General features: G+C 51.5%; 1 protein-coding gene across 1 annotated transcript in view; it reads left to right on the plus strand.

The window, feature by feature from the left end:
* Hivep3 (HIVEP zinc finger 3) overlaps window positions 1-14,919 on the plus strand; it is a 70,558-nt gene that overhangs the window by 34,166 nt on the left and 21,473 nt on the right. Inside the window, 4 exon segments of the mRNA XM_051171835.1 lie at window positions 436-4,153; window positions 4,155-5,705; window positions 5,707-5,952; window positions 10,127-10,269. Of these exon segments, the coding sequence (XP_051027792.1) occupies window positions 971-4,153; window positions 4,155-5,705; window positions 5,707-5,952; window positions 10,127-10,269 (5,123 nt within the window). The 5' untranslated portion in view covers window positions 436-970.

Here is a 14,919-nt window from a genome sequence, read left to right on the forward strand (position 1 = left end):
CTCATCCCTGCATCCTCTGGTACCTCTTCTGCCCCTCCCCCACCCCCACCCCCTCAGCAGCATCTGTATTCATTTCCTCATGGTGTTCTGCTGAAGGCTACAGGAGCAGTTCAGACAGGACCTGCTGTTACCCTTATTCCAGATTCACAGCAGAGTCTTGGCAAGTCCAGGCTAACTGGGACTGGGTCACAGGGCAGGGACAAGGGCTCAGGCCTCTAGCCCCCACAAGTAATCCCACAAGACATTATCAGAAACACTGGCAGTGGGACAGTATGAGCATGGGGAGGTGGGGGGGGGTGTCTGCATCCTATTTGAATGTCTCTGGCTAATCTTTAAGAGGCCTTAGCTAGCTGTAACTGCACTCCATTTGCCCAGCCTGTGGACAGCCTCAGTAAATCTCTTTCCTCTGTTGTGTGTATTTTTTCCCCTTCATAGAAGACCGTGATTTCTCCTCTGAGGCCATTAATCTCCAACACAGAGTTCAAGGGGAGAAGAGGCCGGAACAGAGCCACCCCAGCATCCAGTGTGGCATCTCTCCAGCCAGGACCAGGGATGACAGGACCATGGACGCAGATGTCTCCAACCTTCAGCTGTTCAAATAGCACACAGGGGACTCATAAGGGCCACTCGTCACTGCCAATCAACCCCACTCAATGGCAATACTGACATCCTCCGTGCTGTTTTCAAGCCAGACACTCAGGCAGAAAATGCCAGTGTGTTTTCTGTCTACAGAGTAGAGGGCCATGCCACACCAATATGAACAGTGTGGACCCCGGGACCTGCTCTGAGTCTACTTGCAGCCACTGACACTTGCCAGGGGGAAAGCCCAACTCCCAAAGCCATCCTGGGGTTGGCTTCTACCGCTCTTGACCAATGTGGGCAGAGCCAGACACCTCGGGACACTTGGATTATTCATAAATGCAACCTACCCCCAAACTCCCTGAGTAGCATCTGAAGTCTTGTGAAGGTCATGGATCCTGACCAAAGCATCAAGGGTACCAAGAAGGCTGATGGAAGTCCCCGGAAGCGGCTGACCAAAGGAGAGGCCATTCAGACTAGCGTTTCTTCCAGCACGCCATACCCAGGCAGTGGCACACCTGCTCCCTCAGAGAGTGCCACCCAGGAGCTCCTAGCCCCGCAGCCTTTCTCAGGCCCCTCAGTGGGCCTCAGAGAAGGCTCTCAGGAGAAAACGGGCCAGCAGCTGAAGCCTTCCAGGAGGCCCTCCATCGAGGCCTCAGTCCACATCTCACAGCTTCCGCAGCACCCTCTCACACCAGCATTTATGTCCCCTGGCAAACCAGAGCACCTTCTTGAGGGGTCCACGTGGCAGTTGGTTGACCCCATGAGACCTGGCCCCTCAGGCTCCTTTGTGGCCCCTGGGCTGCATCCGCAGAGCCAGCTCCTCCCATCCCATACTTCCATCCTCCCTCCCGAGGACCTGCCTGGCATCCCTAAGGTCTTCGTGCCCCGTCCCTCACAGGTCTCCCTGAAGCCCACCGAAGAGGCACACAAGAAAGAGAGGAAACCACAGAAGCCGGGGAAGTACATATGCCAGTACTGCAGCCGGCCCTGCGCCAAGCCCAGTGTGCTCCAGAAGCACATTCGCTCACACACAGGTGAGAGGCCCTACCCCTGCGGCCCCTGTGGCTTCTCCTTCAAAACCAAGAGTAACCTCTACAAGCACAGGAAATCCCATGCCCACCGCATCAAAGCTGGCCTGGCCTCCGGCTCCAGCGGTGAAATGTATCCCCCTGGGCTGGAGATGGAGAGGATCCCCGGGGAAGAGTTTGAGGAGCCCACCGAAGGAGAAAGCACCGACTCTGAGGAGGAAACTGGCGCCTCAGCAGGTCCCTCCACAGAGGCTCTTCCCAAATCTAAGCACCCCCTGCTCTCAAGTAGCCTGCACAGCTCGGGGAGCCACGGTTCCAGCCAGGAATGCGGCTCCCTGTCCCAGTCAAGCGCTGCACCATCACTCGAGGACCCCACCCCATTTGCAGAAGCCTCATCGGAGCATCCCCTGAGCCATAAACCGGAAGACACACACACCATTAAGCAGAAGCTGGCACTCCGCCTGAGTGAGAGGAAAAAGCTGATTGAGGAGCAGACGTTCCTGAGCCCAGGGAGCAAAGGCAGCACAGAGTCTGGGTATTTCTCTCGCTCTGAGAGCGCCGAGCAGCAGGTCAGCCCCCCCAACACCAATGCCAAGTCCTACGCAGAGATCATCTTTGGCAAGTGCGGGCGGATTGGGCAGCGGACCTCCATGCTGGCATCCAGCTCCACCCAGCCCCTACTGCCCCTGTCGGCTGAAGATAAGCCCAGCCTGGTGCCTTTGTCTGTGCCCCGGACACAGGTGATTGAACACATCACCAAGCTCATCACCATCAACGAGGCCGTGGTGGACACCAGTGAAATCGACAGTGTAAAGCCCAGGAGGAGTTCTCTCACCAGGCGCAGCAGTGTGGAGTCCCCCAAATCCAGCCTCTACCGGGACTCACTATCATCCCATGGGGAGAAGACAAAGCCGGAACAATCGCTGCTGAACCTCCAGCACCCGCCCAGCTCCGCGCACCCTGTGCCTCTCCTGAGAAGCCACTCAATGCCTTCTGCCGCCTGCACCATCAGCACCCCCCACCACACCTTCCGTGGTAGCTACTCCTTTGATGACCACATTGCTGACCCTGAGGCCCCCAGCCGCAGCAGTCCCGTGTTTACCTCCCACCCACGGATGCTGAAGCGCCAGCCGGCCATTGAACTACCTTTGGGAGGTGAGTACAGTTCCGAGGAACCTGGACCAAGCAGCAAAGACCCCACCTCGAAACCCTCTGACGAACCAGAATCCAAGGAAAGCGATCTTACCAAAAAAACCAAGAAGGGGCTGAAAGCAAAAGGCATGAACTATGAATGTACCATCTGTGGTGCTCGGTACAAAAAGAAAGATAATTACGAAGCTCATAAGAAGTACTACTGTTCTGAGCTCCAGGTTACAAAAGCCCACTCTGCAGGTGCTCATGAGGTGGAAAAGACTCAGGCAGAGCCTGAGCCTTGGTCCCAGATGATGCATTATAAACTAGGGGCCACCTTGGAACTCACTCCACTGAGAAAAAGACGGAAGGAAAAGAGCCTTGGGGATGAGGAGGAGCCACCTGCCTTTGGCAGCCCTGGCCCATCAGATACAGCTCGTAACCTCCCCCTGGAGTCCACCAAGTCACCAGCAGAACCAAGCAAATCAGTGCCCTCTTTAGAGGGACCCCCAAGCTTCCAGCCAAGGACTCCCAAGGCAGGAACTGGCTCAGACCAGGGCAAAGAGAGGAGAACAATGTCCAAAGAAATTTCTGTCATCCAGCACACCAGCTCCTTTGAGAAGTCTGACCCACTGGAGCAGCCTAGCAGCCTGGAAGAAGACAAGTCCCTGGCCCAGTTCTCATCCCCACCACCTGCCCCACATGGACGCTCGGCTCACTCCCTGCAGCCAAGGCTGGTCCGCCAGCCCAACATTCAGGTTCCAGAGATCCTGGTGACAGAAGAGCCGGACAGGCCTGACACAGAGCCTGAGCCGCCTCCGAAGGAGCCTGAGAAGACAGAGGAGTTCCAGTGGCCTCAGCGCAGTCAGACACTGGCACAGCTCCCGGCGGAGAAGCTGCCACCGAAGAAGAAGAGGCTCCGCCTGGCTGAGATGGCACAGTCCTCGGGGGAGTCCAGCTTTGAGTCCTCTGTGCCTCTGTCTCGAAGCCCAAGCCAGGAGAGCAGCATTTCTCTGAGTGGTTCCAGCCACTCCACCTCATTCGACAGGGAAGACCATGGGAAGGCTGAGACCCCCGGGCCCTCCTCAGACGCACGCTCCAAAACCTTGGGCACCCACATGCTGACTGTCCCCAGCCACCACCCGCACGCCCGAGAGATGCGAAGGTCAGCCTCAGAGCAGAGCCCCAATGTGCCCCACTCCTCACACATGACTGAGACCCGAAGCAAATCCTTTGACTACGGCAGCTTGTCCCCAACGGGACCATCTGTAGCAGTGCCTGCCGCTCCGCCACCCCCAGTTGCCCCACCAGAGAGAAGAAAATGCTTTCTGGTGAGACAGGCCTCCCTGAACAGACCTCCAGAAGCAGAACTGGAGGCTACTCCCAAGGGAAAACAAGAGAGCGGTGAGGAGGCCCTCAGCCAGCAGTCCTTCCACCAAAAGTTCCGTACCCCAGATCTCAGTGGCCACCACACAAGGTGGGCCCTCCGGAGGCAAGAGCCAGATGCAGGACAGGCCCCCACTGGGGTCCAGCCCACCCTACACAGAAGCCCTGCAAGTGTTCCGATCTCCTGGTACCCAGCTGCACCCACCAGTTTCCCTCTTCTCCTTGCAGCAGCCTCAGGAGCAAGAACAGTCCTCCGAGTTCTTTCCCACCCAAGCAATGGCCAGCCTCCTCTCTTCCCCATACTCCATGCCCCAACTCCCACATTCCTTGTTCCAAGCCCCACCCCTTCCTCTGCAGCCCACTGTGCTACACCCCAGCCAGCTCCGTCTGCCCCAGCTCCTGCCTCACCCTGCAGATATCCCCTTCCGGCAGCCCCCTTCCTTCCTCCCCGTGCCATCCCCTGCCTCCTCAGCCTTCTCTGGATATTTTCTGCCTCTGCAGTCCCAGTTTGCGCTGCAGCTCCCTGGTGAAATAGAAAGCCACTTGCCCCCAGTCAAAACCAGCCTAGCCCCTCTGGGAACAGGACCTCCCGGCCCCTCTGGCAGCACAGAATACAGCAGTGACATCCAGCTGGCCCCTAGAACTCCCCCAGCTACCTCTCCAGCTCCCACATCAGCCCCACCACTGGCCCTGCCTGCCTGTCCAGATGCTATGGCGCCGTCACTGGTTGTTCCCGTCCGCATCCAGACCCACATGCCATCCTATGGGAGTGCCATGTACACCACTTTATCTCAGATTTTGGTCACACAGTCTCAAGGCAGCTCAGCAAGCATGGCTCTTGCCAAATATGAAGAACTTTCCTCCAAAGGATTGACTGTGTGTGGGGCCGATGTATATGAATCTGGGCCCGGGACGTCTAGTGTAAGCAAGGAACAAAGCAGAGGCTTCCAGACACCATATCTGAGAGTGCCTGAAAGGAAAGGCACTTCACTCTCCTCTGAGGGTATCCTAAGCCTGGAGGGGTGCTCATCCACAGCTGGTGGAAGCAAGCGTGTCCTCTCCCCAGCTGGCAGTCTTGAACTTACCATGGAAACCCAGCAGCAGAAAAGAGTAAAGGAGGAGGAAGCTTCCAAGGCAGATGAAAAACTGGAGCTTGTGAGCACCTGCAGCGTCGTGCTGACTGGCACAGAGGACAGGAAGAGGACTGAAAAGCCCCATGTGAGTGGACAGGGCTGGAGCAGGAGGGAGGCAGAAACACTGTCCAGCTTGTCTTCAGATCTATCTGACCCAAAGGAACTTTCTCCCCTCTCTCATTCCACATTGTCCCGTGGGACATCCCCAGGCTCAGAAGCTTTGAAGGACTATGCCCAGCCATCTAGCAAAGCTCACAGAAGAAGTCTGCCTCCACTGAGTGTAAAGAAAGAAGATCCAAAGGAACAGACTGACCTCCCTCCCCTGGCACCCCCTAGCTCTCTGCCTCTGTCAGACACTTCCCCCAAACCAGCCAAATTGCAAGAAGGTACAGACTCAAAGAAGGTACTGCAGTTCCCCAGCCTCCACACGACCACTAATGTCAGTTTGGTGCTATTTAAACTACATTAAGCCAAATCACACCCAGCATGTAGATAGGAGGTCCTCTGTTTACGCTGGTTGGTGCATAAGTTTGTACAACCCCAACCTTCCAGGGGTTTCCACTAAAGCTGCTTTGTCCCTCCTGAGATCTAAGCAGAAAGTGAGCAAAGAGACATATACCATGGCGACAGCTCCGCATCCTGAGGCAGGAAGGCTGGTTCCATCCAGCTCCCGAAAGCCCCGCATGACAGAGGTAAGTTCAGCTTTGTTTCTAGCCACTAAATGCCAAAGCTTGTGCTGAGCTTTTAAAGCCACATTGTCTTCATCCTAAATTGTAGAATTAAAGCCAGTTGGGGTGGGAGGCAGGTTTTTCTCTCAGGGAGTTATGACCTTATAAGGAAATATGTTCATTGGGTTTCTCTGATCTTGTGTCCCTAACATCATTGGAATAATGTTATCAGCAAAGTTGCTCTACTTTCCCAGAGGCGTCTACTGTAAAATCAAAAATTCAGGCTCAGCAAAGCAAAGAGTAGTTCTCCTAAGAGCAGGGATGGGAAACATTATTGGTTGGGGTGCTTTTTGGCAATTTTAGAACTTTATTCCAACCCTTTCCCATAGAGTTTTCCATTGCCCTATTAGTTTCTTTCTACTTTTTAAATTTTTTTTATCTATATCTGCTATTTTTAATCCTCTACTATCACTTAAAAATCATCCTATTTTCACATTTGACACAAACTATTCCTGAGAAGACCTCTCCTATAAGATGGCACATAGAAGTGGGATGCAATGCACCTCTCCACCCAGTCACAGCTCATCTCCATCTGTAAGGCAGCATCACTTCTCTGTTCTACAAATGAGGTAACCTGGGGTCAGAGGCTGAAGGAGGTCGAGGACTTGGGGCAAACATGTGGCAATTCCAGAATTTGAGCTAAGCAGACCTATCTGACTATAAAGAGAATCTATTTCTTCTTCTTCTTCTTCTTCTTCTTCTTCTTCTTCTTCTTCTTCTTCTTCTTCTTCTTCTTCTTCTTCTCTTCTCTTCTTCTTCTTCTTCTCTTCTCTCTTCTTCTTCTTCTCTTCTCTCCTCCTCCTCCTCCTCCTCCTTCTTCTCCTCCTTCTCCTCCTCCTTCTCCTCCTCCTCCTCCTCATCCTCCTCCTCCTTCCCCTCCTCCTCCTCTTTCTTCTTCCTCTTCTCCTCCTCCTTCTCCTCCTCCTCATCCTCCTCCTCCTTCCCCTCCTCCTCCTCTTTCTTCTTCTTCTTCTCCTTCTCCTCCTCCTCATCCTCCTCCTCCTTCTTCTCCTCCTCCTCTTTCTTCTTCTTCTTCTCCTTCTCCTCCTCCTCATCCTCCTCCTCCTTCTTCCCCTCCTCCTCCTCTTTCTTCTTCTTCTTCTTCTTCTTCTTCTTCTTCTTCTACTCCTCCTCCTTCTTCTTCTCCTTCCCCTCCTCCTCCTTTCTTTGTTACGTGAGGTACTTAGTTACTTTTGAAAGATAACTGCAAAGTTAATGATGTTCACATGCAACCATTCCAACCAGGTGCTTTGACCACACCCCACACATATACTGGAACCCAGAATTCTATTGTGGACATGGGAGTAGATCTGGGTCTACAGCTTCCCAAATGCTCATTCATGCCTTCTGCTTCCACTGTGAGGGTGGAAGTCATATCAGAGGTGCCCTGAGCTCAGCTGGATAGTCTTCACACACTGCTTTCCAAATTTATTCTCTGATGTCCTCATGGGTCCACAGATGTCTCTGGAAAGGATTTCCACCTTTGCAATAACTACCACAAACTGTAGCTATTGCCAAGATGCTGGCATAATTGTATTCATAACTTTTGGGGCACCAGCTATGTGGCAGATACCATACTAAGCTTTACTTTTGTTCTAATAAAGCCTTGGAAAATCATGGTATATGAGGAAGATAAATCAAAGTTGAGAAAGGCTAAGTCACTTGCACAGGGCCATAGTGTAAATTACAAAGGTCAAATTCAGAACTAGAGCTCGTTCGCAAACCCTTTGAAACAGGTGTGAGCTGTCCTGTTCCCTGATGATAGGTGTCAGCGTGTTGGTTTCTTGTCTAATTTGACAGCCATTGACAGCCATTACTTCATCCTGCTACTTTCCTAAAATGAGCTAAAAACCTGTAGACATTTCCTTGAAAGTGTCAATTTTGTTCAAATTTTCCTACCCAAAGTGCACACATTAACATAACAGCATGGTCTGCAAGCTGAGGCCTTTCTACACCACTACCCCCCCAACTCCTTGCCTGTGTGTCTCCAGTGATGGGAGACTCACCCCCTGCCAACCTCAACACCACCCAGTCTGTACCTGGCAATGGTTTGAACTCTTCTGCATGCTCAGCCGACAATTGTCACCTTGTAGCTGCTGTCTTCCACGAACCATTCTGATAATGCCATTTACCTACGCATTAGGAAGCCTGGCTTAGCTGCTCTCTTGCAGGTACAGCACATTTGAATTTGGTAGCATTTAGAACCTGGAGAGACCCACGCTTGCATAACCATCCATCTTGCAGTCATATTTCTCTCCTTAAGATTTTTCTTCTTTTGTTTTTCTTCCATTGGCCTCACTTTAATGACAGCCCTGCCACAGTGGGAGCAAGGATATGGGTCCTGAATTGCCCAGGTTTGAGTCCCCTTATTTCACTTATCCAGCTGTGTGACCATGGGCTTTTCACCTCATCTCTGTGTATCTTGGTTTCTTCATCTGAAAATGAGGGGTAATACTAACCTAACTCATAGTCTATGAGGTGGCTAACCGGAAGTGTACAGGTAACAGTGCTGGCTGGTGAAGCTATGTGTATGTATGTCTTAGCGTACATGATCCACATTACTGGGTTTAGTACTAGCATGGGTCCTGGGCCCCCTGCTCACTCTTAGCACTGTTTCCTGGACCATCACTACCACCCAAACCCACCTCCTCTGGCTTCCCCAGAGTGGTATCAGGTAGCAAGAGAGACACTGTCTACCTGCCTGTAGTGGACCCATAGGCCACTCTGTGGATTACAGGCCAGGATGAGAGTAGAAAATATGCCCTGGAAATCTGAGTGCCTGGCTTCCACCAGCACAGCTCTATAGACCTGAGTTTGGTTTCCATTTTCTCCTCCCATTAGGAGAGATTCCATGGGGGTCATTAAATCACAGAAGTTGGTTTCTGAATGGATCTTTAAAATGGTCTTTAAAATGGGCTGGAGAGATGGCTTCTTTGTTAAGACTGCTTACTGTTCTTACAGAGGACAAGAGTTTAGCTCCCAACACCCACATGAAATGGTTTGCAACTGCCTATGACTCCAGCTCCAGGGGATCTGATGCCCTGCTTTTTTCTGTGCACAGAATACACACACACACACACACACACACACACACACACACACACACACACCATAAATAAAAATAAAATCTAGGTCTGGCATGATGGCACACGCCTGTAATCCCAGCACTTGGGAGGCAGAGGCAGGTGAACAACTGTGAGTTCAAGGCCAGCCTGGTCTACAAAGTGAGTCCAGGACAGCCAAGGCTACACAGAGAAACCCTGTCTCAAAAAACAAAAATAGATAGATAGATAGATAGATAGATAGATAGATAGATAGATAGAATCTTTTTTTTAAATGCCCTAGGAGGCCCCGAGGCTGTAGTAGTCTACCTAAGGGTGTCCTGGTCTCCAGTGATCTATTTGGCACTGGAACTCACATCTCCTGGTTCCCAGTCAGGTGACCCTTATCTCAGCTCCATGGGTACCAGGACCCTATGTAAAGGTATATCTTCCCCCGCCTCAGATTTGGAGAATATATTCTGAGGACACTGGAAAAGTCTGGGAAGTTCCAGACCAGTGTCAGTTCCCACCCCAGACCCATGGCTCACTGAGGCCCATTGCTCTTAACAGAGAATGTATACCCTGATGCCCACTCTCAGGCTGGTTCTGGGTGCTGGGGTCTGTGGTTTCTGGTCTTTGGTGCTGGCTCAGGAGGGCTAGTACTGGAAGCAGGAGACCTGTGCTTTCCTGCAGCCACACCCTTAACCTCGTGGGCTACTTTAGCTTTCTGATCTGAGAACACCACAGTTAATCTGTGAGGCACCACCAAGCCTTCATTTATTTCTTCAGCACGACTTAAATTTTTTTTTTTTTAATCCCATTTTGAGTACTGAGTGACCAAGTTGAAGGAGACATATCCCAAAAGGCCCCAAGTCTAGCATAGAACACAAAGACCCACCTCGGCCTCTCAGGGGAAAATGATCCTGAGAGGGGTCAAAACACAGCTTGAAGGAGATTTTGTCTCTTGTGGCCAGTCCTTGACTCTATAGAGGAGGACTGGGTACAAATCGGAAGGCTGTGTGGGCACATGTGTTTTTGTATTTGACCCAGCATGCACGCTTAACCAATCTTGGTTTTGTCCTCCTGATGGAGTTCAGGTGCACCTCCCGTCGCTGGTTTCCCTGGAGAGCCAGAAAGACCCAGCTAGAGTGGAGCAGGAAGAAAAGCGAGGGAAGACAGAGGAGGGTACCCCCACTTCCAAGAGAGGAGAGCCGGCGAGGGTCAAGATCTTCGAAGGAGGGTAAGGTTCAGGCCTTGTTTGCAGTCGGCTGCCTGTGTGGACACCACCCATCACCTGCGCACAGAGGTGGCCAGTGGCTCCTGGCTATAGGGTGCCCACAGGTGCCTGTAGTTCCCAAAGGGCCTCTCTGCTTTGTGGGACTCCCAAGGCATCATTCGTTTTGCAAACGCCACCAGGGATCCTTGGTAAAGATCTGAAGGAGCCAAGGTCTCTCTCCATCTCTGTGTCCACAGATCTTGTCCAGGTTCTCAGTCCAGCACTGAGGTGATGTGAAGTCCCCAATTACAAGTCTGTTTCCTTTAGAATGTATTGCCTCTGTCCTGCCCAGGCCACCCTGGTCACATCCCGTTCCTCACGGTGCTGAAGAATCATTGCACACTCTTTACACTGTTTCCTGCCCTACCCACTGGCAGGCCCAGGACTTACTATTTTTGCCACTCTGGGACACACACATACCCTGTACCCCACCCCCACATACCCCAGGCTCTAGAAGGGTATCTGGCTTCAGATGTACTTTGTGGAAGTCCTCTGTGCACTTTGTGTTCTGTGTGGCCACATGTCTGTGAGACGGTCCTGTGTCTGTGTCCCTGTTGTGATCACAGTTCTGATGACAGCCCCAGTTCTGATGACAGCAATCTCTACGAGCCTCTAACAACATGGGCCATCACTGGGAACTCTCCTTCTCCAGCACCTGCAAGTGTCATTGGTCATAGAGACACACAGTGACAGGTGTAGAAGTCTCTGGAAAAGTTGGCATTTTGTAGTGGCTAGAAGGGCTCTCTGGAGCAGGACGTGGTTTTGACAGGGACAGGGTCAGGAAATGGTGAACATCCCTGAAGCATACCCACAATACAAAAGATGTCCCCGTTTGACAAAAACAGGACAAGAGGCACTTCACAGCCCCATGTGGGGAATGGTGGCTTTCTGTGCCTGCCATTTGGTTAGAGTGCCCCCATGTGGCTATGTGCTCTCATGCTACCATGCTTGGTAGCTATGCCCTTGCCATCCTCCTCTGTGAAGGGGACAACAACAGGCTTGTGCCAATAACATAAGCCCCATGAGGCCAAGAAAGGATATGGTTCCCACAGACTCACCATGTGGATGCCAACTTGTCTCTCACCTGTACCCAGATCTTTGTCTCCACCTGAAGTCCCTCACTCTGCTCTTGGCTATGGGACGTGTCATCCTCACTCTTACAGCTGGTCACATGGGCATCAACAATCAGGTCCTTTCCACCCTCGATTCGGCTGCCCCAACCCTGACTCCCACCCAGGCTCTGCTGTGCTTCTTGCCCTTTGCTTCTGGTGAACCCTCTTCTTTCACGGAGTATGTGTCGCGCACTAGGGATGTTTGCTAATGTGGAAAGGGGGATCGCTTCATGTGGATACATATCTGAGGACACCTCCCCAGCATCTCATGGATGCAACCAGGACTGACCAAGTACCTGCCTCACCTGTCTGTCTCCAAGGGCGCATCCATCCCGGGATCCTAAACGCATCCTTAAGGCCTGCCCATCTGTTCACACTAAGGTTTTCTTCTTAACCCCGGTGCTTTATTCTGTTTCTTTCCTTTCTTAACACACACAGCATCTTGTTTCATTGAAGTACATACTGGAGAGGGGTCTACAATGAGGCCTTCTCACTGACTGAAGCAAAGGCCCAGAGGGCAAGCAAGGCAGAACAGCGGGCACACTGTGTGCCATTGCTAACGCACCGTCCATGGCCCTGGGCTCTCATGCACCGACTGCAGAGAGTTGTGTAGTCTAGGATCTTGGGAGTGGGGAGGGACAATCGCAGTCATACCTCTGCCTGCGTGAACTTAAAACACTCCGCTGATAGCACTGGTGGGACTCTGGTCTTCTTTCTATGCATCTGCTACTGGTTAGCTTCCCCGTGGTACCCATGTAGGTGTAAACAGAGCCTACTCATATGATGAGCTAGGAAGCCAAAAGCAGATGATGGGTTCTCTGTGTGCTCAGCTTCCTCAAGTCTTTACATCACGTTCTCCTTCTCCTTGACCCTCAGTCTGGCAGTTGATCAATTAGTCCATCTGTTGTGGAGGATAGAATTAGTCTGTGCCCTGCAGATGCTTTGAGCTAGAAGTTATAGCGACTCAGTATCAACTGTCATCCAGGATTTAGGTGGCTTATGGACCAGACCAAGGCAGCAATACAAAACCTGGTGCAGAGGGAGGGACCATCAGGGCTGAGATGCCCACAGTAGCCACAGAGGGCTTCCCAGAGCTGCAGGGCCAAGACTGGGTGGTGTGACAGACAGCTGGAGGGCCAGGGTGGGTGGTGTGACAGACAGCTGGAGGGCCAGTCTGGGTGGTGTGACAGACAGCTGGAGGGCCAGGCTGGGTGGTGTGGACAGAGGCTGGTCAGAGCTCTCCAGATGTGACCATTGAGACTTCTTTTCATTCTTGCCAAGGCAGTCTCCCTTGCTTATGCCATCCAACTGTTTGGCTTTAGGCTTCTCATGGCTGTTGCTGCAATATCTGAGGCCACAGCTGGGGCCCTCACTCGCGAGCTCCAGACATTTGCTTTGGATACTTCTGGTATCTTTGCCTAGGAGACCCACTGCTCCGCAAACTCAGCACAGATAAGCGAGGCCCATGCTTCTCACTCATGGTGTCTTAGTTACTGTTCTATTGCTGTGAAGAGACCATGACCAAGGCAATTTATAAAAGAAAGCATTGAATTTGGAGTTTGCTTACAGTTTCAAAGGGTGAGTCCATGACCACCATGGCAGGGAGCACAGCAGCTGGTGTTGGAGCAGTAGCTGAGAGCTCACATCTTAACTACAGGCAGAGAGAGATGATGACTAGGCCTGGGGTGAGCTTTTAACTCCTCAAAGCCCACCCCCAATGATGTACCTCCTCCAAAAAGGCCACACCTCCTAATCCTTCCTAAACAGCCCAGCAGACTAGGCTGGAAACTGTCTGGGAAACATTCTAGAAACAGGCTTGGAAGGAAACATTCAAGTATGGGATCATTCTCACTCCAACCACCACACAGCATCTCCTGCAACCTTTGGACTTCAGATGATGAAACCTTCATGATAAAACCTCAACATCACCAGCATCACCTCAGACACCTTCTCCCTAGATTCCATGTGGTCCCCAAAGTCTGGTGTCCCTGTTAAGTAGTCAGGGGCTCATAATGGCTTCTCTCTCTCTCTCTCTCTCTCTCTCTCTCTCTCTCTCTCTCTCTCTCTCACTTTCTCTCTCTTTCTGCGTCCTGCCATCCAACCTCCAATACCAGTGCCCCTGAACACTTTTCTGCATGGTTCTTCCTGTGTACCCTTCTGTGACTCTCCCCTGTAGAATCCATTTTAACTCAGGTCTAGTAGTCTAAACCTGCCCAGGTTCCTCCACCTTCTGCTGCCTGTGGCCCCTGCCCCCTTTGTCAAACCCACCTGATCTTCAAAAACAAGCACTAGCCCTGTCTGGTGAACTTCTGAGGTCCCCGTTCTTGCACACCATAGACATTGTCCATGATACCGTACCAAGTCTCATCTTGACTTGGTCCTAGGGCAGTTCTTTTTTTTTTTTTTTTTCAGACAGTGATGACTCCTGTGGACTGCCCTGACTTCCCAGTCCATAGTCTCTGTGTTCACTGCTACTTTTACACCTGAACAAAGCCTGTCTTTTCCCGGCAGCATCGGGGAGTACCCATGGGCACTATGCTGGATTACATGCAGAACCCCTTGATTTGCCTTAAAGTTTTGGAAGGGCTCATTCTGTGAAGGAGCGTTTGCACACCCAGTTATATTGTCCCTTGAGTTGTAGTGACCATGTTGTTCTAACTCAAGTGCCTTTGCTGCAAGGGAAGCTGACAACTCTGCCCTGTGGCTGGCATAGAAGCTTCTGGGATGGAAAGGACGGACCTGGCTGATGGCAGTGCCTGGCCATGCCCTGTGCAGGCCGGTTGTGTGTGCTGAGGTCTGAGGAATGAAGCTGGTGAAGATCAGGGAGGCTGGTTCCGTTAGGGGAGGGCCTCATAGAGCTGGCTATGAGCAGCAGGTAACACCCAGCCTCAGCTGGGAACACAGAGAAGAGACACCTAAGCTTCACTGTGAGCTGAGGTCCCTACTCCCTAAAGGTAGAGCATGGAGACCCACAGCCCCACCCTCTCATCACAGGCCTGTGTCAGAAGGACCCAGGTGCTATGCTAAAGAAAGAACCTATGTTCCCAGGGAGAGCCCCGACCCCAGGCTGTTCAACCTCACTTCATTCAAATAAACACATCCAAGTTTGTTTCCACCTCAAAATCACTTCTTGGATAGCTGCATTTTACTAGTTGTTTAAACAAACAAACCAACAAACAAATACTAGTTGTTTATAAATAAATAAATAAATAAGAAAGAAAATTTTTTTTTTAAACTCCCAGGGACTGGAGAGATGGCTCAGCAGTTAAAGTGACTTTTTGCTCTTGCAGAGGACCCAGGTTCAGTTCTTAGCACCCATGTGGTGGTTAACAATAGCCTCTAAGTTCCAGGGGCTCCAGTGCTTATCTTCTGGCCGCTTCAGGCATCAGACATGCACATGGTACGCACACACACACATACTTGTATTTGTATGTATTAGTATGTATATGTATACATACATACATGTGTATGTACATAGATATATGTGTATATATGCGTATGT

The sequence above is a fragment of the Acomys russatus genome, chromosome 29 (assembly GCF_903995435.1).
Source record: "Acomys russatus chromosome 29, mAcoRus1.1, whole genome shotgun sequence".
Classification (NCBI taxonomy): Eukaryota; Metazoa; Chordata; class Mammalia; order Rodentia; family Muridae; genus Acomys; species Acomys russatus.